Source organism: Mus caroli, unplaced genomic scaffold (genome assembly GCF_978045245.1).
Source record: "Mus caroli unplaced genomic scaffold, Mus_caroli_1 scaffold_9, whole genome shotgun sequence".
Classification (NCBI taxonomy): Eukaryota; Metazoa; Chordata; class Mammalia; order Rodentia; family Muridae; genus Mus; species Mus caroli.
In genome coordinates, this window is record NW_028227264.1 from 2156547 (window position 1) to 2182711 (window position 26165).

The following is a 26165-nucleotide window of genomic DNA, read 5'->3' on the forward strand; positions in this document are numbered from 1 at the left end:
TCAAATCTTGCTGAATTTTAAAACATTTTTTATTTAATGTAAATACATTATTTTAATGTAAATACATTAATGATTTCAATTTCTCTTAATCTCTTATAAAAGGAGCCATTGGGTGAGTCACTCAGGCCCTTTTTTGAGCCTGTTAAACAGTGGTCATGTAGTACATTTTCTTACTTCCTCTTGCTGGCCTTGTTGCTTTGTATATTTCCAAATGTTTATAATGGTGGTCTTATGTGGGGGTATTTCCAGAAACAATAGAGGACAGAGAAAAGCATGTCCTACTTTTGACATGCTATAGATGAGATTTTATTTAGTCAGCTCTGCTTTTACATCCAAGGCAACTTACGTGATGACAAAGTGCGTCTCATTCTTCCTGGTTATAAGAACCTCCCAGTGCAGTCTGATTACCTGGAAGTCAATTACTTCTGTCCTTATCCTATCAGGAGTCCTTAATTAGGATGAAATTGGTTCCACTATAGTTCTATTTATCAGTATGAAAATATTTCAGAACTAGGGAGATGTCTCAGTGGGTGAAGTGGTGCTACACAGGCATAGAGACCTGAATTTGATCCCTGTACCCTTGTTGGGAAACGTAAAGCTGGGTGTGGTTTCATTTGCCTATAATCCCAGTACTGGGAAGATGGAGACAGGAAGATCCCAAGGTTTGCTGGCTGGGGAGCCTAGCTGAGGTGGTGAACTTCTGGCTCATTGATAGACCCTGTTTCAAAAAGTAAGGTAGAAAATGATTGAGAAAAAAAGATGATGTTGAGTTTTTGCTTCCACATTCATGTGCACAATAGAATGACATGTATACATACATACATTCATACATACATACATACTACATATGTACGTGTATATATATATACACACACAGACAGAGACAGAGACACATACAGAAGGAGCCAGAGACAAAGATATACACATAGGGGAGAGAGGGAGAGAAAGATAGAGAGACAGAGACACACATAGAAGAGGAGAGTGAGGGAGAGAAAGACAGACATGCACAGACGGAAAGAGAGGTAGGGGAGAGTAGAGGAGAGAGAGAACTTAAGAACTCTTCCATAGGTATTTCAATTGAAAAGCCCAGGTCGCAGAACTCTTACACCTTGGTAATATTTGATGCACTTACTATGAAGGACAGCGGTTAGTGTGCTGTTTGCTTGTCTGCTGCCAGTGTGTTCCAAGCACTGTTCCCTTGCAGATGCTATTATAGTTCTCGTTGTTTAGAGGAAGATACTGAATCCCAGAAAAAATTATACTTTCATTCCAAAAAGAGCCACAGACAATGAAAGCAGAAGGAAGACATTGTAGGAAAGGAAGAAGGCTTGTGGCAGGGAAAGGAGAGACAGGGTAGGGTAGTGGAGGTTAACCTGAATGACGCACAAGGATATATATGTCAAAAATATCTCAGTTAAGCCCATTATTTGCCTGACAACGAAAAGAGTAAAAATTAATAAGAAAAGAATATACAGCAGTACCAGAGACTGACTCACCAAAGGGCACGTGACTAACCAGTGACAAACTGGGAACTCAATTCTGTCTACTGTCTGTCACCAGTTCGGCATCTTTATAATACCTTACTTCAAGTTGGAAAAGTCAAAGTTCTATTGAGATGTGTTGAATTCTGAGAAGGTAGCCAACAGACATTTTTGTTCTTTATATAAACGTGAAATAAAATTAGGACTTCCTGGAAAATGCTGCTGCTTTTCTTTACTTTAGCATTGTCTGAGAAAGCTGGCACCTAATTAGTATTGCCCTGGAATAAACCAGTGTTCTTCTAGGCCACTTTCTGCTCTCACCATGATGTAGAACAAGGGTGCCATTCAGTGAGAGCACCTGCATGTCCTTGTACCGAAGACTACTACCTAGTCCCTGTCTTCTCAAGTATTTACAAAGATTGCCCCTTCATTCAGTGTATATCACTGCAGTTTCATGGGCTTCCGTCCCTCCCTCCCTCCCTCCCTCCCTCCCTCCCTCCCTCCCTCCCTCCCTCCCTCCCTTTTTCTTTCCTTTCTTCCTTCCTTCCTTCCTTCCTTCCTTCCTTCCTTCCTTCCTTCCTTCCTTCCTTCCTTCCTTCCTTTCTTCCTTCCTCTCTCTCTCTCTCTCTCTCTCTCTCTCTCTCTCTCTCTCTCTCTCTCTTTCTTCCTAGTCTTCTTTTGCAATCCCACCCAGTTCAAACAAACATGCATATATGGTCAGAAACGCTCAGGAGAAAGGCCTTTGCTGCCTCCAGAGCTGGAAATACTTTCAGTGAGGTTGGTGCTACTCAGTTGGTAGCATGCTGCTGTGACAACTCTAGGAAACTAAACAGCTAAAGAGTCTTAGGACTGTCCAGTCTTTATGAGTAACTATGTGGTCCTGTTGTCCCCTTTGGGAAGCACTGTAATTGGGATCTCATCTACCCTGAGGGAGGGGCTGCACTGAGCTAGAAAGAGGGTGCAGCAGTTCTTGCTTCCCAGATAATCAGCATGTATGGACACTGTGGGTCTGCCCTAGTCCCCATTGTATTTTCAGTCATTATTTAGTTGCCTGGCAAGATCAACCAAGCTTATAAAAGAAACCAACAGGGGATAAAAGATAAAAATTATTTATGGCCTCCTAGAATCCTGCGATTCTGTTTAGTAATTGCTGACTTCATATATTGGGAGATAGAGGTGGGATCAATCATTTGTATCCATTTTGGTGTTGAAATTTATGTAGGAATGATGTGGGCAGCACAAAGCATCTCATACTAAAAGGGAAGAATCCATCTTTTCTCAACAAACCCCCAGCTACCGTATGCTTGTAGGGCAACCTCTCCTTGACAGTCAAACCATGGCTTGTCTTCTCAGGTCTTCTTTTCATACTCAGCCTGTCAGAGACATCTGTGTTTTATCTTAGAAAATTTCCATTATGACATGAGTTTCAGTAAAATTATGGAAGAGTCTGCCTCTTTAAAAAAATCTCAATGAATTCTAGAGTTAATGGTCTGTGGCTCAATGTCAAAGACATGTATTCTAGCTTTTAATTCAGATGTGTGTGTGTGTGTGTGTGTGTGTGAGAGAGAGAGAGAGAGAGAGAGAGAGAGAGAGAGAGAGAGAGAGAGAGAGAGAGATACAGAGACAGAGACAGAGACAAAGAGACAGAGGTATGCCCTCACTGAAGTTATGAGTTTACACCAATTTTGGTTTCAGTGAGGGATTTGGGTAGATCAGGAATAGGAGGAAGTCATTACTGTTCATGGGGGGGGGGGTGCTCTCTATAGACAGGAGGATATCTACTTCCCTCTTGAGGTCTCTGTGTGGTTAACATTTGTAGTGTTTATCCTGATCACACAGTTTGGAGAACTCAGGCTGATGTCAGAAGTCTCTGGAATGCTCTGCAGGTCTGCTCCAGGACAGATGGGGAAATGAATATTCCCTGGTACAAGAGCTTGTTGTGTTTCCAAACGTAACCCGCCTGAGTTCTTTGTGAGCTAATGCTGACTCCCTCCACAGTGGCTGTCCTTCCCGACCATTTGACAAACACTTAAAAGGACAATCTTCAGTACTTTACTTTCTAGCTTATTAATATTTGTGCCCTTTACCTTGCAATCTACTCTTAGAAACTGGAAAATAATTTCTTTTACTCCCCCCATTTCTCATTTAAGCTGAAATTGATTTCTTTCTTAGCTTGAGGTGGGCGAGGGTGGGGGTGGGTAGAATTAAGCTGTAGTTAGTACAGTTGCTTTTGCTGAATTAAAAGAAAAAACTAGTTTATCTCCAAGCTTTGGTGCATCAGAGTAGACGGCTGCTCAGTCCCTCCCAAGAGATTTGTGACATGAGATATACAGAATATCCCAGTGTCCCCATAGAATAATTGCAACCAACTCAAGCAGTAATAGAATTGTTTATTTGGGAATGGGGGTGGTTTTCAGTCTGCTTAGAAAATTGGGAAGCTAGGAGACACTCATAAATTCATCAGCTTCTCCAGAACTCTTCTCAGATGCCTATCGTCATGACAACCGTCTCCTCATAAACCAAGGCTCTGCTTGGGATACAGATGGGGTTGGTGGCACGGCACTTTTGCCATCTGCTTTGTTTTCTCAGAGGGACATTTTTTTTTGATCCCCAAGTCTGATTCTCAGATCTAAAAGTCTTGACTCACCTGCCTCTGGGGAGAAGAAGGACAGATGTAATAATGCTCATGGTTTTCTCCAGCTGAACTATTTCTTTCCTTGTCCTTTGTCATAGAACTTAGAGTACAGGGATTTGAAAATGACAAGTGTGTGTGTGTGTGTGTGTGTGTGTGTGTGTGTGTGTGTGTCTGTTTTGGTATCTCGGTCTCTAGTTCTGTCTCTCTGTCACTGTCTCTTTCTCTCTGTGTGTGAGCGTCTGTCGGTGTCTCTGTCTCGAGCTCTGTGTCTCTGTGTCTCTGTTTTTCTCTTTCTCTCTGTGTCTCTGTCTTTCTCTGTCTCTCTATCTCATCTCTGTCTCTGTTTCTCTCTCCTCATAGGTGTGTGAGAAAACAGTCATGCATATTGGAATGACTTATTCCTGTATGTACTTTGAAAAATGTGATATGAAGCACTTTGCAATGGTATGGTATAGTCAGAGTGAGGCGGATTTAAAGGAGGAGTGTGGCAGCCATCTTTGTAAGAGGAAGATGAACTCTGGGATGCTGTTGTTGCCTCTCCCAATGGTGGGGCTGCATGTGGTGTGCAATGATGTCTGAGGGACACTTTAGTTGACAGAAAGGAGTACAGTTAGGAAAGGAATTGTTTCTCTGGTGGAATTTGGAGAGAATTAGCCACATGAATAAATATGTACATAAAGAATGTAGCTCAGGATGTCTCTCTACCCTTTTCCAAGGATGCAAGGGCATAATATATCACTCTGTTATAGATTCTGGGGTAGAAATTTTTATAGGGTGACTCCTAGTATGCCTCAAACTTAGTTTTGCTGGCAGCAGAATGAAAATCTTTTCAGCCTTTGAAGACAAAAGATGTCCACTAACCATGAAATTTATGTGGTTGAACTGAAGTGGTAACAGTTACAGGGACGCCATATGAAATCCCTACTTAAAACATGACTAATTTACCACACTGTATTATAATTATTTAACATATGCCACAGTTCATAATTGGAAGCATTAAAACATTGGAGGTTGTTTATATTATAGATCCATTTTTCCCACTCCAACCAGAGAATTTCTATAATTGATATTCTAGACTAGAGGTAATTTATTTCCATATGCTGTTTTATGACCTGTTGATGTATAAACATAGAAAAATATTGGCAGAGTGAATAGAATAATATCACAATATGTTACACACACACACACACACACACACACACTCACATACAGACACAGAAACAGAAAGTCCAAGACAGAGAGAGACAGTGACACAGAATGAAAGACAGACAGACAGATAGACACACACACACAGAGGGAGAGAGAGAGAGAGAGAGAGAGAGAGAGAGAGAGAGAGAGACAGAGACAGAGACAGAGAGAGGAGACAGAGAAACACAAAAACAGAAAAAAAAGAGACAGAAAAATACAGAAACAGAGAGAGACAGAGACAAAAGCAGATACACACAGAGAGAAAGAGACAGTGAGAGATGCAGAAAGACAAAAACAGAGACAAATATAGAGAGAGACAGAGAAAGAAGCAGGAAAGAAGGAGAGGACGATTAAGCAGCAAGCATAGGATGATGTCCAATTCAGGAGAAGCTGTTGGAAAACTTTTGAAGTATTATCCAAATGCACTTTAGAAGTTAAATCTAATAATTTCTCAAGGGAGCATTAGAAGGGATGTGGCAAAGTGTGTTGCCAGAATAGAACCCCATGCCCAGCAGCAGCAAAACAAATTTGAACCTATTTTCACTTAGGTTATATAGCTATGATATTATGCCTAAGACCTTGTCATTGGAATACCTACCATTGGAATTTAATTTATATCTTATATATGCATTCACATGCAAGGTCCAGAAAGGGCATCTAGACATCTGTTGGATTTTCTTTTTCTTTTTTAGATGAAATTAGGGATAAGTGGAATTGCCATAAACAGCACCATATCTATTCATCTTAAATATTCCATAAACCTGTCATCTCTAAGACCATGTGTGCACAAATGACTTGCAGAGCAAATGATACAGTTTTCTGCCTTGTTCTGAAGGCACTGGTAATTATGTCACAAAAGTCTTCATTATATGATATAAAAGAATACATGATATCATTTTCAAGCCACATAATCAATGTTTAAAAGTTTAGGAACTGAGGAGATGGCTTATTAGCTGAGCAAGCATGAAAATCTGAGTTCAGTAAAAAGGTGGACATGCTGATGTGCACAGTTATCATCGTTTCTATCATCATCATCATCATCATTATTAAGTGTGTGTATGCATGCACATAATAAATATATCTGGGTGCCGACAGTGCACATATGTCAATCAGAGGACAACTTTTTAGCATAGTTCAGCAGGGAAAGGCACTTGTCAAACAAACCATGTGACCTGCATTTGGGTTCCTAGAAGTTAGCACGAGAAATTATTGTTTTTATGCAAGCGAGTTAGCTGTTAGTTATGCTAAATGTGATGTAGTCCTTGTTAGTAGGTATCAATGCCAGGGCCTTATGCAGGCTAGGCAAGCCCTCTCCCACTGAGTTTCATCCCGAGCCCAGTGGTATGGCTTGAGAATATCCACTTTAGGACCATCATCTCCTTCTCTGGCACTGGTTGGTTGCTTGGCATTTATCTGCAGAGTATCGCTTGTTCTCTATAGGTAAGAAGTCCCTAGAGAAAGTCTTTCTGTCCATCCCAAGGCAAGTGAAGACTACCAAACAGTGTAGAAGAGTGCTAGGCTCCATAGAAACCGTCTCCTGCTTACCTCATGAGTGCTAAAGACAACTGCATTCTGGGGACATCGAACATAATGAAATGCTTTGTGTTTAATAAACCCCCAAATATGCTTTCTTTTCTAATTTTTCCACATGTATATTTTAGGCAAAATATAATCCATATGCCTTTGGTCCCTTTGCTTTAAAATCTTGAGAAATGTTGTTTTGTAAGAGCTGTTTGATGTCCAGGAAGTCTTTTATCCTTATTAGTTTTTTTTCCATGTATGAATAAATAAAAATAAAAAGAAACAGAAAGCACACTTTTGAGATCATGAAGTAGAGCCACTGTAAATGCTCAATTCGATTAGAAGTTCTATATTTAATGTATTTTTAAACATTTCTCTTAGTGCTTGCAGCCTGTCAGGACAGGGTAGGGGAGAAAGTAGTGGCTCTGGTGTCCTGGGACATATAATAACTCCTTTTGTAATAATACCAACTGGTAGGTCAGTCCCTCTGCCATCTGCAGATGGAAAGGGCTTTCAGCATCTTATCCTTGAGTCAATCTACATTTTGCGGATGGGAAATGCTTTCAGATCTCAAGAGTAAGCAGAATAGCTAGCCGGGTCTACTTGACTTTTCGGTTGATAGTCATTTCATTATTCCTGTCCTTCTCATTCTGCTGGGGGTGGGTGAGTTGTACTGGGGGTGTTGCATCCAGATAGTCAAAAAGTTCCATGTTGGGAAGAGACTTGCAAAAAGCTTAGTCATTATGTCCGAGGACGAAGGCTAGCATCATCACAAGAAAGAAAGCATTTGGAGAGAAGGCAGTGCATAGAGCAGCGGTGAGGCAGGGAACCGCTCGCCAGTAATGACATTATGATTCACAACATTTATAAACAAGCACCTATTTATTTTGTTGCATATTTTGGGGGCTGGCTGTGTGCTCCAATTATTTTATTTTTAATTGTGGCAGGGATTTGATAAAAGTTCTACATGACAGCAACTTGGATGATAAAATTACTTTCTTCTTGTTTATTTATTTTATGACTTATTTCATATTTTCAGTTATGTACATATGTGTCTGTCTGTGGGTGGGGAGGTAGATGTGAATGCACTGCCCACAGAATCCCAGGTAGGACACTGGATCCCTGAAGCTGCAGTTTACAGAGTGCTGCTCAGTGTGGATGCTGGGAACTGAGCTCTGGTCCTCTGTCAGAGTAGCAAGTGTTGCTAGACATTGAGCTATTTCTTCAGTCCCCAAACTCGTTTCTTAAAGATTAAATTATCAATAAATTATACTATTGCTTAGGAAATATAAAATGTTACAGAACGGAATTCACAGCTCCAATAGGCTACCATGGCATTATTGTATAAGAGGACATTCGAGGATAAGTTTGAAGTGAAAGAAGGTTATATTCAACTATACCATGGGGGTCCATGGACTATGGTATGGCAGTGACTCCCTGTTTTCTAGATTAAACTTATAAAATGTAGACTGTGAAGACTCCATTCGATCTTAGGTTTCTCTGACAGGCTCTGTTGCATAACCTTCTCCTAGAAAGTCCAGTCTAGGAGAATGCATCCAACCTACAGCTGCTACTGTGCTTTCCATGATTTCTATTCATTTCTTCTTCCCTGGAAAAAGGCTTGCAAGGCAGAGGAAATGCATCAGGCAGTTTCATAGCTGACATTTCAGAGAACATCATGGCTGCATCACTGAGAACATGATTAATCCATTTGAAGGTCAGTCAGGAAGCTAGTAGATTTGCTGAGGGATCCAATCACCTGGCTTCTGGTTTTGTAGACAGCTCCTCTCCATAGAAAAGTTCCTCTTCTGCTCATCCTGGGTTTGTACTGCATCTCTGCAGATTGTATCCCATGGATGCTCATGAGTTTGACAGAAACTACTCACAGACAAAGAGAATTATCTAAGTGAGCAGTTGAGGGGACATTAGTACATTCTGGGAGAGAAGGTGTGGGTGTGGTGACTGGAGAGGCTAAAACAGCTTAGCACGAGGCATTGGTACTTCGATGCACACTTGTCCTATCTTTGTTGGCCCGGAAGCAAAGAACTAGAGATGAAAGCAGAAAGACATCACATTCAAAGTAGACTCCAGCAACCTGGTTTTGCTAGGTAGGGTCCATGTCTCAGTGTTCCACGGTGTCACAAAACAGTACTGTCATCTGGGGATCAGGTGTTTAAATGCACAGTACTGTGGGGGATATTTTACATCCAAATGATGAAGTTTTAAAAAGATTTATTTTTATTTATGTGTATGTTTACATGTCTGCATCTTTCTGTGGGTGTGTGCACATATGTTCACATTGCATGTGGAAGCCTGAGGAGGTCAGAAGAGGGTGCTAGATCTGCTGTAGTTGCAGTTGCATGTAGTTGTAAGATGCTTAATATATGTGTGTTGAATATTAAATTCTGGTCCTCTGCAAGAGTAGTGAGTGTTTTTAACTCCTGAATCACCTCTCCATTCCCTCAAATGATTACATTTGAGATTGGGTTATCCTGGTTGATGTCAGCCATTCAGGGCAGGCATGAGGGCTGTAGATTGATCCCCTTCCAATGGGAGCTGTCTGCTTTCTATTCTACCGTGATGTGAGGAGAGACCCAGCTACAAACCTCTGCCACCTCACACCCTGCCATGTCTTCTTCATCATGATAGATTACAACTTCAAGAAAGCATAGGACAACATAAACCTTATCTTCCTCGTGCTGCTTCTGTCCAGTGTGGCCCTTGCAATGAGAAAAGTAAATGGTGCCCATCCCACCAAGGGTTTCAGGTTTTTTTCAATCTTCATAGTTTCTATCCTATGAAATTAAGAAATTCAGTCCCTTATTATTCCTCATGTCTCTCATGAAAACGCCACTTCAATTCATCATTTTTCCAAGACAGTGTAGAGCTGCCTTGAAGATGTGCACTTTAGTCATTTTACCTGGAGTTCTTTGTACATTTTGACATCATTTCTAAGAACCTGCCCATAGCCAGCAAGAGAAGGCAAGACCTGAAGGGTTTCATTTTATGCCAAGGCAAGTTGAGCAACTTCTGGAGCAGTATGTTGCAGCCCACAGTGGAGCAGAAGGCACCAGATCTTCTGCGGCTCAAGGAAGGGGCTTGGAAATGTTGTAAATACGTTAATGCAAGAGTGTGTGCGTGTGTGTGCATGTGCGTGTGCGTGTGTGTGTTTTCAGGTATGTGTGCATATGTGCCTATGGAGTCTGGTGGACAACCGTGGATGCCATCCTCAGGAACACCGTCTCCCTTCTTTGAGATAGTATCTTATTGGCTTGGAGCTTATCAATTAAGCAGACGAGGTGGCCAAGGAGACCCAGGGGCCCTCCTGTCTTGGTCTCCTCAGTGCTAGGCTTACAAGAAAGTGCAACCACCCCTGGCATATTTACATAGGATCGAGAGATTGAACTCTGTTCCTTATGCTTGCCAGGAAAGCCCTTACCGACGGAGTCAACCTTCCATCCCTCTTTACTCTTCTTTTGCAGTCAAAGGTAAGGGAGTAAGGGAAAAGTACCCTGGAGGCAAACAGTCACTGTTGAGTGGAGGACAGAATCAGGGATGTCTTTACTTGGTGTGCTAGTCAGGTCTCTGGCAGTGTGACAAAAGACCTAAGAAAATTAAAATGAAGAAGGATTTATCTTGGCTCATAGTTTCTGGGTTTCCATGCTTGGCTGGCTCTGTCGTGGGTCTGAGGTGAGACAGAATATCAGGATATTGGGAGATTGGAGTAGGGGAATGTCTTCACCGTATAGGCCTCTCTATCCATGACCAAAAGTCCATTAGCTTATAGACCAACAGCATCCAATCTATTCATGTAGTCAGAGTTCATTATTCAATTACTTCCCCAAAGACCATTTCTGTCAACTAAACTTTTGGCACGTGGCCTTTAAAGGACATTTTAGGTTCAAACTATAGTTACTGGTCTGGGAAAATAATCTGACGTTTATATAGTATCTTCCTAGGGCAGAGGCTTCCATCAAGCCATTAGCTACAGCATAGCTTGTTCAGGGTGGGGATAGATGTCTTGGGCTATCTCTGTTTGTTTTCAGTGTATCACATCTTTGATGATTTTATTACTAGGCCTGTGAATATCAACCCATGTTCCCTAAGCTTGGGAAAAGGCCAATATTATCTTTACTTTTGCTTTTATTTCATAAAATGAAAATTATGAGTGTTGTTTTAGTTGTATCTCAAAAAAACTATTCATACTACTTTTATGTGAATGTGTGTGTATGATATGTGTACATGTGTTTGTGTGTTCACATGTGAATGGGCACATTAACGTGCAGTTAAGCATGAACACATGAGCATGTGCATATGTAGGCCAGAGGTTAACATAGGATGCCTTCTTGATAGCTCTATCTGTCTGTCTTTCTTCCTCTACACACACACACACACATACACACACCACATATATACACAAGTGTATATGTGTACGTATATGTATATATGGTATACTGGGTCTCTCACATGAACTTGGAGCTTGCCAATTCAGCTAACCTAGCTACCAATTTAATTTGCTCAGGAGTTCCCTGCCCCTGCCTTGTATGTGCTGGAATTATTGGCAGCCTACCACATCATCTGCCATTTCTATGAGTACTGGAGATCTGGGCTCTAGCATCCATACTTCCATGACAAGTGCTTTAATCTCTGAGCCATCTCTCCAGCCCCATATTCTAGTGCTGTGGATTCTCAGGAACAGAGAACAAATCAATGCCTACTGTGTTACCTATGTGAACCTCTGTTTTGGATGCCTTCACTCCTATGTCATAAAGATGTGCAACTTCCCATTGATGATGCTTTGAAGTCTTCAGAAGACAGAGATCGGCTTTTTAAATACTTCCTAGCAGATCTACTTGATAGAAAATCTTTGTGTTCTTAAGGGAAATAAAGCAAGGAATTGAAACATGATGTCTATAAATTATTTGCCACATGTATTTATAATTAATATGTAATAGTAACATGTAACATATTGCATATAACATCATATAACATATAATGCATAATATATAAGTAATAAAATATGTATAAATAATATATAAATATATATTTATAATATATATGATCATTAGCTATGAGCTAAAAATACTCATGGTTATTTGTCCGCATCAGAAATGCATTTAGCTCCTGGGTGGATAAAATAATATTGATACCAGTATGTTGGAATCAAAAGCACCATGGAATAGCCTCCCTGACAGTCCTCACACTCACTGAGAAGGTTAATTGACAGTCTGTCTGGCAAGCTCCTCCCAACCCTGTCTAAGGAGCTTGCAGATAACACTCTGCAGCAGGTATAATAACGCTGTCTGCAGGCAATGTGCACAGCTGGAAACCATAATTAAACAGAATTAAAGATGCCTACATTTCACAGAAAAACCCAGCCATCCTGCTGGCCTCTTGACTGTAAAGTAATACTAACAGACATATTCATAATCACCCTATTTAAATGGCACACGTGGTTGTGGGGATCTTCTTTGACTCCCGAAGATCACTGGGACTGCCAAGTCTGAGTAGTAATCCCATATTGAGGTCAGAGTTAAAGAGTATGACCCTGTTTAAATGTAAAGTCACCACCAGGAACCTGGCATTTGGTCTTCCAAAGTTGATTGGCTCGTTGCAGTTCTGAACAGTGTGGGGACATGTTCAACCCAAACCTGTGGGAATTTTTTAATACTTCATCCTAAGTTTGATGAGGGCTGACAATAACACACAAGGACATTTTTTTTGTATACACACCAAAAAGTAAATATCCCAAGAAACAAGAAACAAGCAAAAACAAACAAACAAACAAACCCCCCCAAACAAAAAAACAGACAAAAACACCCCAAAAAACAAAAGACCAAACCAAAACAACAAAAACAAAACAAACAAGCAAACAAACAAACAGAAACCTTGCTTTTGAATAGTAACATTTCTGGGGGTAAATTTAATTTACTGGTAAGAATGCATTAGTGTTATGAAACTTTATCCAAACAACTGAAGGGATTACTGAGGAATTAAAACTTCACTGAGGGCTGTCAACTCATGTTCTGCTGCCCAGGTTCTGTTTATAGGATTAGGGATCAAGAAAGAGAAGTGACAAGGTCTTGTTTCTCCCAAGCAAGGCTGGCCACTTTGGACCCAGTACTCTCTAGACATCTGTACTTGCCAGAGATCCCTGCTCCCTTTCCTTCAGGCAGGCCTCAAGCCAGATCTTGCAGCCTAATCGCTAAGACTTTTCTTAAGAGCAGATCCATTCTGCCTCGTTTTGATAACTTTCAACACCAATGAAATCTGCTCTTGCCAAAACACATGTACTCTGCTGCACTAGTATGGACTCTGGAATATCTCCGTGAGGTAGTGGAAAGTATAATGAATTAGGACTTTTTAAAAATAAGATTGAATAAAAATCATATTTTGGGTCCCTAATATATACACAATCTACCAGGACTTAGACACCCTGTGTAATTAACTTGAATATCTAGTACCAAAAAGAACTGGTGAAAAATATGGAGAAAAGACTTTACAGTAGGAAATGCAAATTAAACCACGTCGGTGTGATGCTTCTGCACCTCTCCTGGCATCTTTAAAATGAAAATGGCTGGGCCAGCAAGGTAGCTCAGAGTGTCCAGGTGCTTACAGCTAAGCTAATCCACCCGAGTTGGATCCCCAGAGCCCACATCATAGAAAAAGAACTGACAACTTGTCCTTTGACCTCCATACATGGACTGTGGGACAGTCATATGTATATCAGTTTGTGTTTGTATGTGTGTACAAATAGATAAATGTGGAAACAATTATACAACAGAAAAGGCACACTGAGTGCTATCAAAGACTGCAGCTGAGGCTTGAGATACTGCTTGTGGGTGTATAATGGGACATGCCCCTCTTGAGAACCTTTACCAGTTGCTTACAACCATGGTTATCCAAGGGTAGTAAAAGCAGCCATTCATCCAAACACTTATTCAAAAAATTGCTTGTGACAGATTTAGTAGTAATAGCCAAAAGGTGGAGGCACTCCGAAAGCCCAGTGTAAGCATAACTGTATATATTGTGGGGTATACCTATGTGATGGAGTAGGTTTCTATAAACACATAAGAATAGCCATTTATGTATACAACTGCATGGCACAGATGAGTCTTATGAAGTCAGAAATGGGGTATAGAAGTGGCTTTGTTTGTAAATACAGGAATGGAATCAAGAGGAAGGCAGTGTGTGACTGTTCAGGTGGAAATGATGATGTTTGAGAGTGAAGAGACAGTGAACGAGGGGACATGGCCCTCTGTTGTGTGTGTGCCTAGCATCTCTCTGGGAATCGTCACCAGTAAGTCCGGATTCTCTGAAGTGTGGGACTTCAGGAGCTGCGTATGAGGAAACAAGAGGATTGTTTAGTGCTGAGGTTTAGACAACTCCCAACATGCCCAAGGAAGGAATCATTAGGTAAATTGTAAACTTAAAGCCCACTTCTTCATTAAAATGTCTTGGTTAGGGTTTCTATTGCTGTGAACACTACAACCATCACTGAGGGAAGTCAGGGCAGAAGCTCAAACCGGACAGAACCTGGAGGCAGGACCTGAAGTAGAGGCCATGAATGAGTGCTGCTTACTGGCTTGCTTCTCATGACTTGCTTAACTTGCTTTCTCAGAGTACCCAGGATCACCAGCTCAGGGATGGGATCACCCACAGTGAGCTGCCCCCCCCCCCCAGCAATCATCATGCAAGAAAATGGCCCACAGGGTTGCCAACAGACTAATCGGGTTGGGGATTTTCTCAATTAAGAGCCCCCTCTTCCCAGATATGTCTAGGATTTCGTCAAGTTGACAAAAAAAAATCAGCTCGGTTAATAAGAATGGATTCTAAGAGGACAATAGGACACAAAGAAGAAACCATTAAACAACAACAACAACAAAGCCCAAAGGATTCCACAGCTATTCTCCTGCATCAGTGAGAACAAACAGTTGAAGATAAGGCTGGGAAAGGAAGACTGTGGAGGAATGCCTCCTTGCAAAGAGCAGGTCACTGATTGGCAAGTGGCAAACTTGGAGAACATTGCTTACTCAATAATTCTCTCACGTTGGCATCTCTGTGGTTGGGCATACTTAGCATTGCCTCCAACGCACAGTGAGGGATTTAATAACTTGTTTCTCCTTTACGTCACATTCTTCTTGCTTGCTTTCCAAATTCACCCTATTTTCCTCCTTCTGTTCCTCCTCCTCCTCCTCCTCCTCCTCCTCCTCCTCCTCCTCTTCACGATGTTTAGACATCTACTGTCATAAGCAGTTACAGAAAGCTTTAGTGACCTAATCACCCACGGGAACACAAGGGCACACACCAGTGTGAAGCTCCAGGGAGGGCACACACCAGTGTGAAGCTCCAGGGAGGGGGTTGCATTACTTGTAGCTGTCTGGTCCATCCTGTGGTGATTCATTTGCTATCTTGTTAGTCTTTGTCTTACATTTTGTGTAAGAGGATTATGGCTCAGTACTAAAGTGAAGAAATGACTAAGGACTTTGGTCCTACCTGTGTCCTAGTTTCTGCTTAGTTCAATAATTTGAGTTTATAGTACTTAAGTGTTTTCAATGAAATAAAAATGAAAGATAATACCTATGTAAAGTTATTAGATATGCCTGAGTAGAATTTATTTACTAAGTGCAAATTTTATAGACAGTTAATTGGGTTGTCTGAGTCACTCTATATTTGCAGATCTGACAATAAGGCATTAAAAAACAGCTTTACAGACAAGTGGAGATTCACTGACAGATTTTTAAAAAACACTTGCTTCTCCTATAAAGTATTTCTATTTAACCCATCTTCCTCTTCCCCATGATGCTTAGGCATCTACTGTATTGCCATTTATAGTTTTAAAAAAGCTTTAATCTCCTATTCAGCCATTTCTTTGTTGTATTTACAACAGCCCACTAATTCAAATCCCAAGCCATGTTCACATTGCCAGTGATGATTATATTCTTTTGGAACTAAATGAGGCTTTCCTTGTTTTTCAGGCTTTGGGGACTTGAATCTCCATGATCAGGTCCACCTTCTCGAGTGTGCCTGGCTGGAGATTCTGATGATTGGTCTCGTCTGGCGCTCCATGGAACACCCGGGGAAGCTCCTGTTTGCTCCTAACTTGCTCCTGGACAGGTGAGTGTCCTGGCTGTGGCCTGGAGAAGCATCCTTTATAACCACTAGTTCATATCCAAAGATCATCTATCTGACAGTCCATGGACTGTCAAAGAGTTGTATAGCTACATTTACTTTATGAATGCATAAGTCCAGGGAATGCACTGTAGACATGTCCATAGAAAGCTAAGGCTAGCTGTCTGCTTGCCATCACCTTGACATAACCCTAGTGTCTCAACACATACACATAACTACAAAGTGGAAGTTTCCAACTCTACCTTTATCTTCTGATATGTGTGTATATAGACATATACATATACATCTCTTAGTGCCTTTACAATCAATCACGATGGCATATCAAATTCCTTCTCTAATTCTTCTGTCATTGCAATGGTGAAATTTGGCCTGAAGAGTTCTGAACTGCCATTTGCAGTTCTAGGAATTAATTTCAGTTTTCAGCTCTCTTGTTTAATGTATTACACTAGGTTGTCTTGGACTGTGGTTCCTGATACTTTCTTTTTTCAATAATTTCCTAGAGTAATAGGATGTAGATTTACAGCAGCCTCCCACCACTGGAGAAGCTGCTCAGCAGCAGGTGCTATGCTGAGTAGTTTTCTAGTTGCCTCCTGTCAACATCACCTCATGCCCAAAGATGCAGGAACCTACTCAGCTCCATTTTTTACCAGAAAAAGAGCTGGATCTCTTCACCTGTCAATGTCCCTGGAACAAGAGTTATAGCAAGATTGAAATGAGAGAGAACTATGGAAGCTGCTAATTTCTGCTTCAATATATTAATTTAATTTTTAGAAACTGTGATGATACTTCCCTAGAAACAGATTTTGCTGCCTATAGAACGTCATCTCTAAACATGAGGATAGGCCACTCGTCTTTTTCCTTGGAACTACATCTATATGTAATACATCTATCCATCGATTCTGTTCTATCCATCGATTCTGTAGGACTGTGGAGAGGGCTTTGTAACAGTAGACCCACGGCTCACTTTGGCCTTTCTCTATCCTCCTATTCCCTGTTAATTCTTAAGTTTTTTCATTTTTCTTGACTTTTTTTTTGACCTCTAGACTGGCATGTGCTCTCAGTGTTTAAGCCTTTATGTGTGTATAACTGAACTGATCTGCTCTGTGAATACCTTCCTCATCCTTGTCTCTCTTCTTAGGTTCCTATGCACTTAAGAATAGGCATAAAAGATTGCATTTTGAATATGAAAGACTCTCATTTTACCTCACTTATGAAATTCATGGTGCCCAGGAAGGGATGTCTTCTTAGGCATTTCCCAATCTCGTTCTTTTCTTTTGTTTCCTTGTATTTCTGCTGTGGTTCATTTCTCCATCATATCTCAAGAAAGTTTAACCATTTCTACCTAAAAGTTAAAAAAAAGAAGAAAAAAAGAAAGAGGGAGAAAAAGTAAGGAAGGAAGGAAGGAAGGAAGAAAGAAAAGAAAAAAAGAAAAAAAAAAAGAAAAATCCAGTGTTGGAGTTTCATATCAATCCTAGATGAATATTTCCCATCCTCGACATGGTTATTATCCAGGAACATTCTTTCTTGGAGTTGGAGCCTGTTTTATGGTCTTGTAGGTTTTGGTAGCACCCCAGAAAGCTACTGCCTAGACCCTGGTAGCATCCCACCCAAAGTATGACAGAATGTCATGTGCTCAATCACGTTTAGATATTTCCTGTCCATGACATGGAGTGGCTGGAGGACAAACAGTGGAAAACTCAACTTCTCTAGATAGTCCTATGGCACTGTCCCAGATGCATTGGAGATTCCTGCCCAAGATTGGAGGCATCCTCTTTCTTATCAATTCTGATTCTTGGTTTTTTGTTTCTATCTTAGTGACATTATAGCATGGATCCACCTCTTCAATGAACAGATTGTCTAGTGACCTGTCAAGTGTTCCTCTGAATGGTTTATGAGTTCATACCTTCCAGTTGTCTCCAGACCATGACACTTATAAGCTTATCTTCCATTTGTGTAGTTACCTGTCCTGATTTCTTGTTTAAACTCCTCTTTCCTTCAGTTTTAATGCACAGTGTCACCAGAGATGATGGCCCAAAGTACCACTGTAGTCTTGATCCCTCCTGACGAAGTCTCAGTTGACTCTCAAGTTCCCTTGAAAGTACCACATAGGCTTCTTGTGTGTGTCCTTCAGGGCTGTCTTTAATAATAAGCTTATTGAGCATGGATTTTACAGACACAGTCAGATGATATAAATGAAGAAGGCCAGTGAATGAGAGAGCAAGATGGGGATGTTAGGAAGTAGATGACCTTGTCCAGGCTCAAGATAACTGGCAGTTGAAGTTGACCTACGACTTGGGAAAAAATGTCAAATTCAAGTTTTAAAAGCATTAGCTTTGGTGCCTTGATTCATTTGTGTCATTGAGTCTCACCATGTCACATGAGCTGTTACTGAACTCATGATCCCCCTGCCCACCTCTGCCTCCCAAGCTTCACCGGTTTCTTCCACTGCTTTGAAAAGCCTCTCTTGTTAGAAACTCACCCACCCGGTAAGGGTCATCCAAGATATCTATTTTCCACACATCTCTACTTCAGGTTTTTCTTCTCTTTAGTCAGAAAGTTTAGGCAGGCTTTCTTTTGCCTGGGTTCCCTGTGATCAATTTCTCCTTCCTCTGGAGCCTCGTCCTGCCAGATGACTGTGTGTCGTTGGATCTACCAGCTCATAAACTTCTTGTGTTCTAGCAAATCTTCTCCACATTTGTGTTACCTCCAACATACAAAGTCTTCTGTGATACCTAACAAGTCCTCAGTGAAAAGAGACTTCAGGTTGATGGATATTTCAGCCATCACTGTCATTGAACTCACTTGTGGTTTATTTCTGCTCACTAACTACTGGCTCATTACTTTATAGTCTTTGCAGAATTTAGTATCCATCTGTTTTATAAGAGTTTTTTTTTTCTTAATTCATGGATACATTTAGCTTGTGATTATATTCCACAAACCTCTTAAGCAACTTCTAAATTCCTTAGTACAATCACAAATACTTAGAAAATGTGGGCCTGGTAGTACATCTCCTGTAATTGTTGCACCATAGAGGTGAGACAGGAGACTTTTCAGTTTGAGGCCAGCCTGTGCTAAACAGTGTGTTACTGTCTCAAAACAAAACAAAACAAAACAAAACCCCAAAATATCCTTCCTTAGGTATGCTTATACCTAATGATAAACTCATTTTCTATTCTACATAGATGTTAGTAATAGTAGCTTTGTCTAATATTTAGACAAAGATATTTATTTAAATATTTCAAAAAGATAGCATTTGATCCAGAACATAAAAATCCTATATTCTTCTAACCATTGGCAGATCGTTCAATCTTATTCAACTTCAGCATTGTTTAATTACCTTCTTAGTGATTGCTGATGACAATTATGGATGAGTCTGATAGATATATCATAATAAACAGTATTGTGAGCAGAAGCCCCTTAGAATCTATATACCCTTGAAAGATGCTCTGAGGGTCAGCCTATAAATATCACAGCTCTACAGGCTTCCAACCCCTATGAAGTTAGGTTCAGTTACCTTGTCTTTCCCAGCAAAATAATAAACATTTTAATAACAAAATATAGAAACTTATAAGTTTCAAAGCTCAGGAGTTGGTTGAGAGCTGACAGGTAGGGACCAAGTATTATCATCTTTCCTGTGGTTGTGTCTTTGGCTTTGGGATGCTACCTCTGAAAGGTGAGTCACACCCAAAAGGACATTTTCAATTGCATAGAAGTGAAAGAGACAGTCCCAAATCCTATGTATCCCTGTCACCCAGGGTTTGCCATGGTTGCTGACAAAAGATGTAGAGTTATTTACTAATGATTGCGCACATCTTTTGTTTTCTCAGGTTTTCCCTGTTAACACAAGCATTTGTGTCTTATAAGGCCATCAGAGGAGAGAATGCGCCCACCCTCTCCTTGAGTCACTGAAGTGTTTATACTGGCAAGTAGGAGTTGGTGGTTTTGAAACTAAAACGCAGTGTGCTGCCATCCCGCGTTCATGATCAGAGGGCGTGATTCCTAGCCTGTGTCCATATAAAAGAGAGTTATTGCCTGATTTACTCCCTGATGACAACTTATGATATCTTGATTCTGCTGGGTTATAGCTTTCCTGGTAGTCACCAGCTTGTCAGCCAATTTTATCCTTGCCAGGCTCCATCTGCCCGCCATGTCTGGTCCTATCCTGGATCCCACAGCAATAGGGTCCACATAATTTGTGCCATCAAGCTTTCTTGGAAAAACAAAAACAAAAGAAATTACAAGGTATATTAAAAACAAAAGCAAAAATAGTAAGTGTGTGTGTGTGTGTGTGTGTGTGTATTTTATAAAATGAAAGCTAAAGATAATAAGAATGCCTGTGAAAGTAATCAGGAAATGGAGAGAGCTCATTTTCCATTCTCACACCTAATCCATTGGTGTGCTTTGGCACTAGAAAACACAAACTATGCCTTCTGTGTCTCCTAGGAGTGAGCCTCTTCCTTTAATCCCACATGCATGCTCATAGAAAAACCGGCTGAACACAGTAGCACATGTGTTCTCGGTGCGTTGCTCCTTGTGGGGTCTCTTGGCTCTTGCAGGAGTGAAGTCGATGTCTCTGGAAGGCAGACTCAATGTGAGAGGACACAATGCTAATTGCCTGTTCCGAAGACTGTCCAGTTTCCAAGGGGCTGTTTGGCTGGAGCTCTCCGTGCTCACAAATTCTGAGAAATATTTGTGGATTTCTCAGGAAGCCAATGCTTCTCTTTTGATTCCCATTCACTCTTAGAGGGGAGAAAAAATGATTCATACATCTGAAAAGCAGGGACTAATTCGACAAGCAGAATTCTACCAAGCCTCTGGCCAGAGAGCTGTTGATCTAACTCTTTCCATCGCTCCCACATCGGGAGGCTCTGCCTGCAGGAAACAGTACTGAACAACAAAAAGTTCTTTTGCTTGCAGGCATGAAATGGGAATAAGTTCCCTTCCCTTAAGAGAAAAACAGGTTGCTCACCAGATAGAACACTCTGCCTTTTCTAAGAAAGAGCAGACTGTTTTCTGATAATAAATTCATTTCAATTGGAAAAAAAAAACCCACCTCATTTACTAGAAACAAAAGCATTCTCATTTTAGATTTAATTTTTTTTTATAAAATTACAAATGAAAAAATGTGCAAAAATCCCTGTGCAATGCTTCCAGCAATTGTGTTGGCCTCTCTCCCCCTTTCCCATGTAGAATTTCATTAAATTCTTTGTAGAATTTTCTACTGGAAATCATTAATGATATATTGTTCTGCAAGAAGTTAATGAATTCAAAATGGGATTTTCCACATGTGTTTTTAGGGCATGAGGACATGGGCCTCCCTTTCTGTTGCCTGCTCAGAAGTATGCTCCCAAGTAGTGTGTACTATAGGAGTTGGGGCTCCACCAGACACAGAGGAGCAGGAGAACAGGTTATGGGCAAGAGGAGAATATAGAAAATGAGGCACCTCTCAGCAAAGCTGGTCTTGAGTAGGAGATGGCTCCAGTTACTGCAGTACCTTTGCCCTGGGCTCTGCCTCACTCTTGGAAAGTATTGACAAAGGCCCTGTAACCTCTACTTTGTCTAGCTTGCCCTCACTTGTCCCCAAGTTGCTCATTGCATAACATGTAAATGTATTAACCAGCCAGTAATCATTAGCATGATTACTAATGATTGCTAAGTAAACTTAGCAATAAATTTAGAAAATCAATTCTGCTCACCAATCTTTTTTTCTCCATGTTTTGGAACTGGATGGTAAAGGAAAGAGAAAAAAAGCTCACATGTATTCAACTTCTTTAATGTGAAAGGTCCAGCCCTTGCTTATCTTTGATGCTGTATTTGTTGAGTTCATGAGACTATAGGTAAGAACATATTTGCTAGTTTATACTTTAACCTGGAACTGTTGGTTAGTTATGCTTTTTTGTGACTCTCATCACTTAACAGGTAAAACTAATAGATTATTTCCCAAAGTCTCTTGTTTCATGTCTGTACAAACCACAGAGCTATCAACTGTAAAACTGCCACCAAAAGAAGGGAGAAGTTAGCTTGAGGATGGTTCCATCAATAAAAGACTTCCTACATAAACATGAGGACTTGAGTTCTATCCCTAGCACCCACATAAAAACTGGGTATGGCAGAGTTTGCCTCTAATCCTGAAGAGATGGAGATAAGAGAATCCCCCAGAATCACTGGTTAGCCAACCTAGCTAAGTCAGTGAGCTCTAGATTAAGGCATAGACTTTGTCTCAAAAATATAAGGTAGAGAACAATTGAGGAAGATACTCAACACTGACCTTTCACAGTCCCTCCATGCATCTTCATTCAACATACACACAAAAACACACTCACAATACTCCCCACATCTAAATTTAGAATCACTAAAGAGACAAATCTCTGAACATGCCTGTAAGGTGAATTTAGGGAGGAAGACTCACCCTAAATGTGGTGGGCACCATTCTCTTAGGTGGGTTTCTGGACTGGATAAAAAAGACAAAGCCAACTGAGCACCAGCACTCATATTTTGCTGGTTCCTCTCATCAATATTGTTACCTCTGACAGAAGAGTAATCAAGTTATCTCCTGGACTCAAAATAACTGAACCATATACTTTTGGTTGGTCCTACACATGAACCTTTTGGTAGGTTCTACATATTAATAAAGATTTGAAACATATACATAACAGTATTTCAAGAAAATTCTATTTGATCATCCAGACCAAATCATGAAAGTACAAGCAAAGACTCTACTGGAAATAGTGAAAAAACAAAAAATTCAAACTGAGATTTCCTCTTAAAAACAAAAGCAATCAAGGAACGCTGTGTTCTAGAAGTGTTAAGCCACTGGTGTTTAAGTCCTTAAGGGATTTAAGCCTGTAAGCATTAAGAATCCACTCAATATATGTAATTGTTCCTGGGAAATGGCAGAATACCAAACAAAGCCTTAATCCTGTGTAGGAAGTTAACTTGGCTTTCCTTGAATTTTTATATGCTGCTTTGTTTTTAGTTGCTGTGTATTAACAATTAAACATCTGCTAAATTGAAATCATATTTTCACTGTCTAATTTTAAAATAACGCTAACATTGTTTAAATCATAACTAACTACAAAGGATGATCAAGTCATTTCGCCACCATATGATTTTATTACAGTGATTTTTTCATGTTAATGTAGTAAAGAACACTTCTTTCCTCCTGCACAGTAGCATCAGGGGTTGACCCAGGACATAAGACATTCTAGGTACATTCTCTGCCACTAAGCCATCATCCCCTAGTCAGATCATTTCATTTCATGAGTGCTGCCAAAGCACAACTATAAGAGACATTGGCTACTTTGGAGTCTATAATGTTTAGAACTCAATTTACTTCTGTTCAATAGGTATTCATTGAGTATAGAAGCATAGTGTGATGGTTACATTTGACTTTAGACTTGATAGGTAGGCTCTTGAATACCTAAAGAGACATATCACTGGACATCTCTGTGATGGATGATCTAGAGTAGGGTAGTTGAGACATATACCCTAAGTGGGAATGATACCATTCCCCAGGATGGGCCCTGGACTATGTGACCTTTGGCTTTCCACCCATGCCCGAGTTCCCCAAAATAATGACTCTTATCTATGATTAAATGCCTAGGCTGATAGCTTGGGCCTTTTTCCTGACTAGCTCATAATTTAATGACCTGTATATTTTCTGAATGTCAGATGGTTGGCTAACTGGTCCTCCATTTCAAGTGACTGTCCTCTTCTGTGTCTGGGATGAATCTTTCCTGAGCCTCTGATCTTATCCCATATTCATTCTCTCTCTCTCTCTCTCTCTCTCTCTCTCTCTCTCTCTCTCTCTCTCTCTCTCTCTCTCTCTCTCTCTCTCTCTCTGCCAAATGTCCCACCTTCTAATCCTGCCTCAGCTCATTGGCCATAGGCTTTTTTGTTGGCAGGAAAGTTCTTCTACATAGTGCACAACAGATTATCTCTACAGGGCTAGATTAAAAAGTGAAAGCCATCAGAATATGAGCACCCATGCCTGCTGCTTCCTGAATTTGGATGCAATAGAGCCCACTGCCTCAGGTTCCTGCTACCATGACTTCCCGAAACTGTGAGCCCAGATTAATCCTTCTTTGTATAAGTTTGCTTTTGTTTGGCATTTTGTTACAGCAAACACACAAGTAACTAGTAGATATAACCACAGGAGTTTTCACGATACTGGAAGATACAGAAAAGGAGAGAGCATTAGAGACGGACATTTACTCTCTAGTGATTCTAGTGTGCAAATGATTTGCTCAAAATAATTGATCCTCAAATCTGAGTGTCCATCTTCCTAGTTCATCTTCCTTTATCACTTCCTGATGACCATGGAGTCTGAGTGACACTGGAGCCAAGATACACTGGTTCCTTCTTGATATTTCCATGTGTTTAGCATGACTATGCCCATTATACATGCATTATTCCTAAAAGTATACCTTAATACACACACATATGCACACATACACAAACCCAACTCTAAAGGCATGAGAGGTCCATGCTCGTCCTTTTGAGGCTGACAGGAGGAAAGAAAGGATGTCATCAAGTTTGCTAAGGTAAGAGAGTGTGAGTCACACAGTTTCGGAGTGTCACACAGAGCAGAGTGTTAGTAGTATCTCACTGCTTCATTCTGCTGCCAGTGACTCAAGTGTTTCAGGTGACACTGTTAGAGAGTTGCATTGAGTCAGTCACTATTCTACTATGTTGTCTTCATTTTCTTAAATAGAAAAGAGATATTAAAACCAAACTCTCAATGTCTTCTTTGATTATACTCCACAAGAATGAACTAGTTTTATTGTTTTTTTAATGTGCATGCAGGTGATCACCACTACCATAGAGTCTAAGATCCATTCATTGGAGAGACAATGTAGAAATTATGACAAGTGGAAATTCATAACTACATTGTCAGTGCTCCCAGACACTTGATAGATATCAGATATCTACCCTATCCTAGGACCTGATAAGTAAAGTACTATAAATGCCCACAGTTTGTCAAGACAAATTTAATTACTGTATTAATGAAGCTGTGGATAGCTTTGAGCAAAGCAAAGGCTAGGAGAAGGTTGGCTTCAGTGTGGGTATGGTAGACCATGCTGGAAGGACAGCTCCCATGTCAGTGGTCAGAGTATATGAAAATATTTTCCTTCATTCCTTCCTTCCCCTCTTTTCCTCTTCCTCCTTTTCTTCCTCTTTCTCTCCCTCTATCTCTTTACCTTCCCTCCTCTTACTCCATTTTCTCTTCCTCCTCCTCCCTTTCTTCCTCTCTGCTTCATCTTTCCCTCCCCTTCTCTCCTTGCTCCTCCTCCTCATTCTCTTCCTCTCTCTTCTTCCATTCCTTCTATCCCTCCCCTTCTCTCTTCTTTGATCCCTCCTTCATTTTGGGTCTGTTTTCTGACAAGGTTTACCATGTAGTATATGTTGGCCTCCAATTTACATCCCGGCTGCCTCAACCTCACAAGTACTAGGATTACTTGTGAGTAGCACACTTAAGCCAGAAATGCTGTTGATACACTGTGGAGATGAGAGAAAGAGTAATGGTTGGGGGAGTTGGAAAAAGAGTTTCCCTGGCATACGATGCATTTAAGGTTGGAGTGATATCCTGTGGATTGGGTCAAGCTGAAAAGCAAAAATTTGGAGGTCAGACGAGTGGGCAGACTCGAAGGTCAAACTTCTGAGTGTCACCTCCATGGATACAACTGTGGAGCGAAAAGTAACTTGATGAGATAGTGGAGAGAAGAATCCAAAGGTTGAGGGAAGGCTTCTGAAGAGAATGACTCTCTGGAGGACGAGGATAGAAAAGGAATCTTGTCTGAGGCCAAGGACATGTTCTAGCAGGGCACATGCAAAATTCCTGAGTTTGAGGATGGAGTATTTTCAAACAAGCAAGCAGCAACAATACAAGAGAGCTGGACATGAGGGAGTGCAAAGAGAGTCTGAGGAGTTGGTAGGAGGAAAAATAGAGCCCAATGTATTAAATATAAGTACATTATTCAAGGAAGAGTGATATTAGAGAGAGGAGCCATGCAGTTGAGGTGTTTGCCAAGAGAGGATGCAGGAGGTCCATCAACATCAACAGGACTTGTACAACTAAATTACCCTGATATTTTCAAGTTTGAATTGAAGATCAAGTTTACACACACTAAAGTCATCTGAGAGGAGGGTGCCTCAGTTGAGAACATGCCTCCATAAAGATCCATGTTTAGACAAGTCTGTAGGTATTT

General features: G+C 40.7%; 1 protein-coding gene across 9 annotated transcripts in view; it reads left to right on the forward strand.

Annotated features, from left to right (window-relative positions):
• Esr1 (estrogen receptor 1) overlaps positions 1 to 26165 on the forward strand; it is a 387455-nt gene that overhangs the window by 294221 nt on the left and 67069 nt on the right. For all 9 annotated transcript variants that reach the window (XM_085842606.1, XM_085842602.1, XM_085842605.1 and 6 more), the window contains one exon: positions 15804 to 15942. In XM_085842606.1, coding sequence (XP_085698732.1) covers positions 15804 to 15942 — 139 coding nt within the window. The remainder of the gene's footprint in view (positions 1 to 15803; positions 15943 to 26165) is intronic.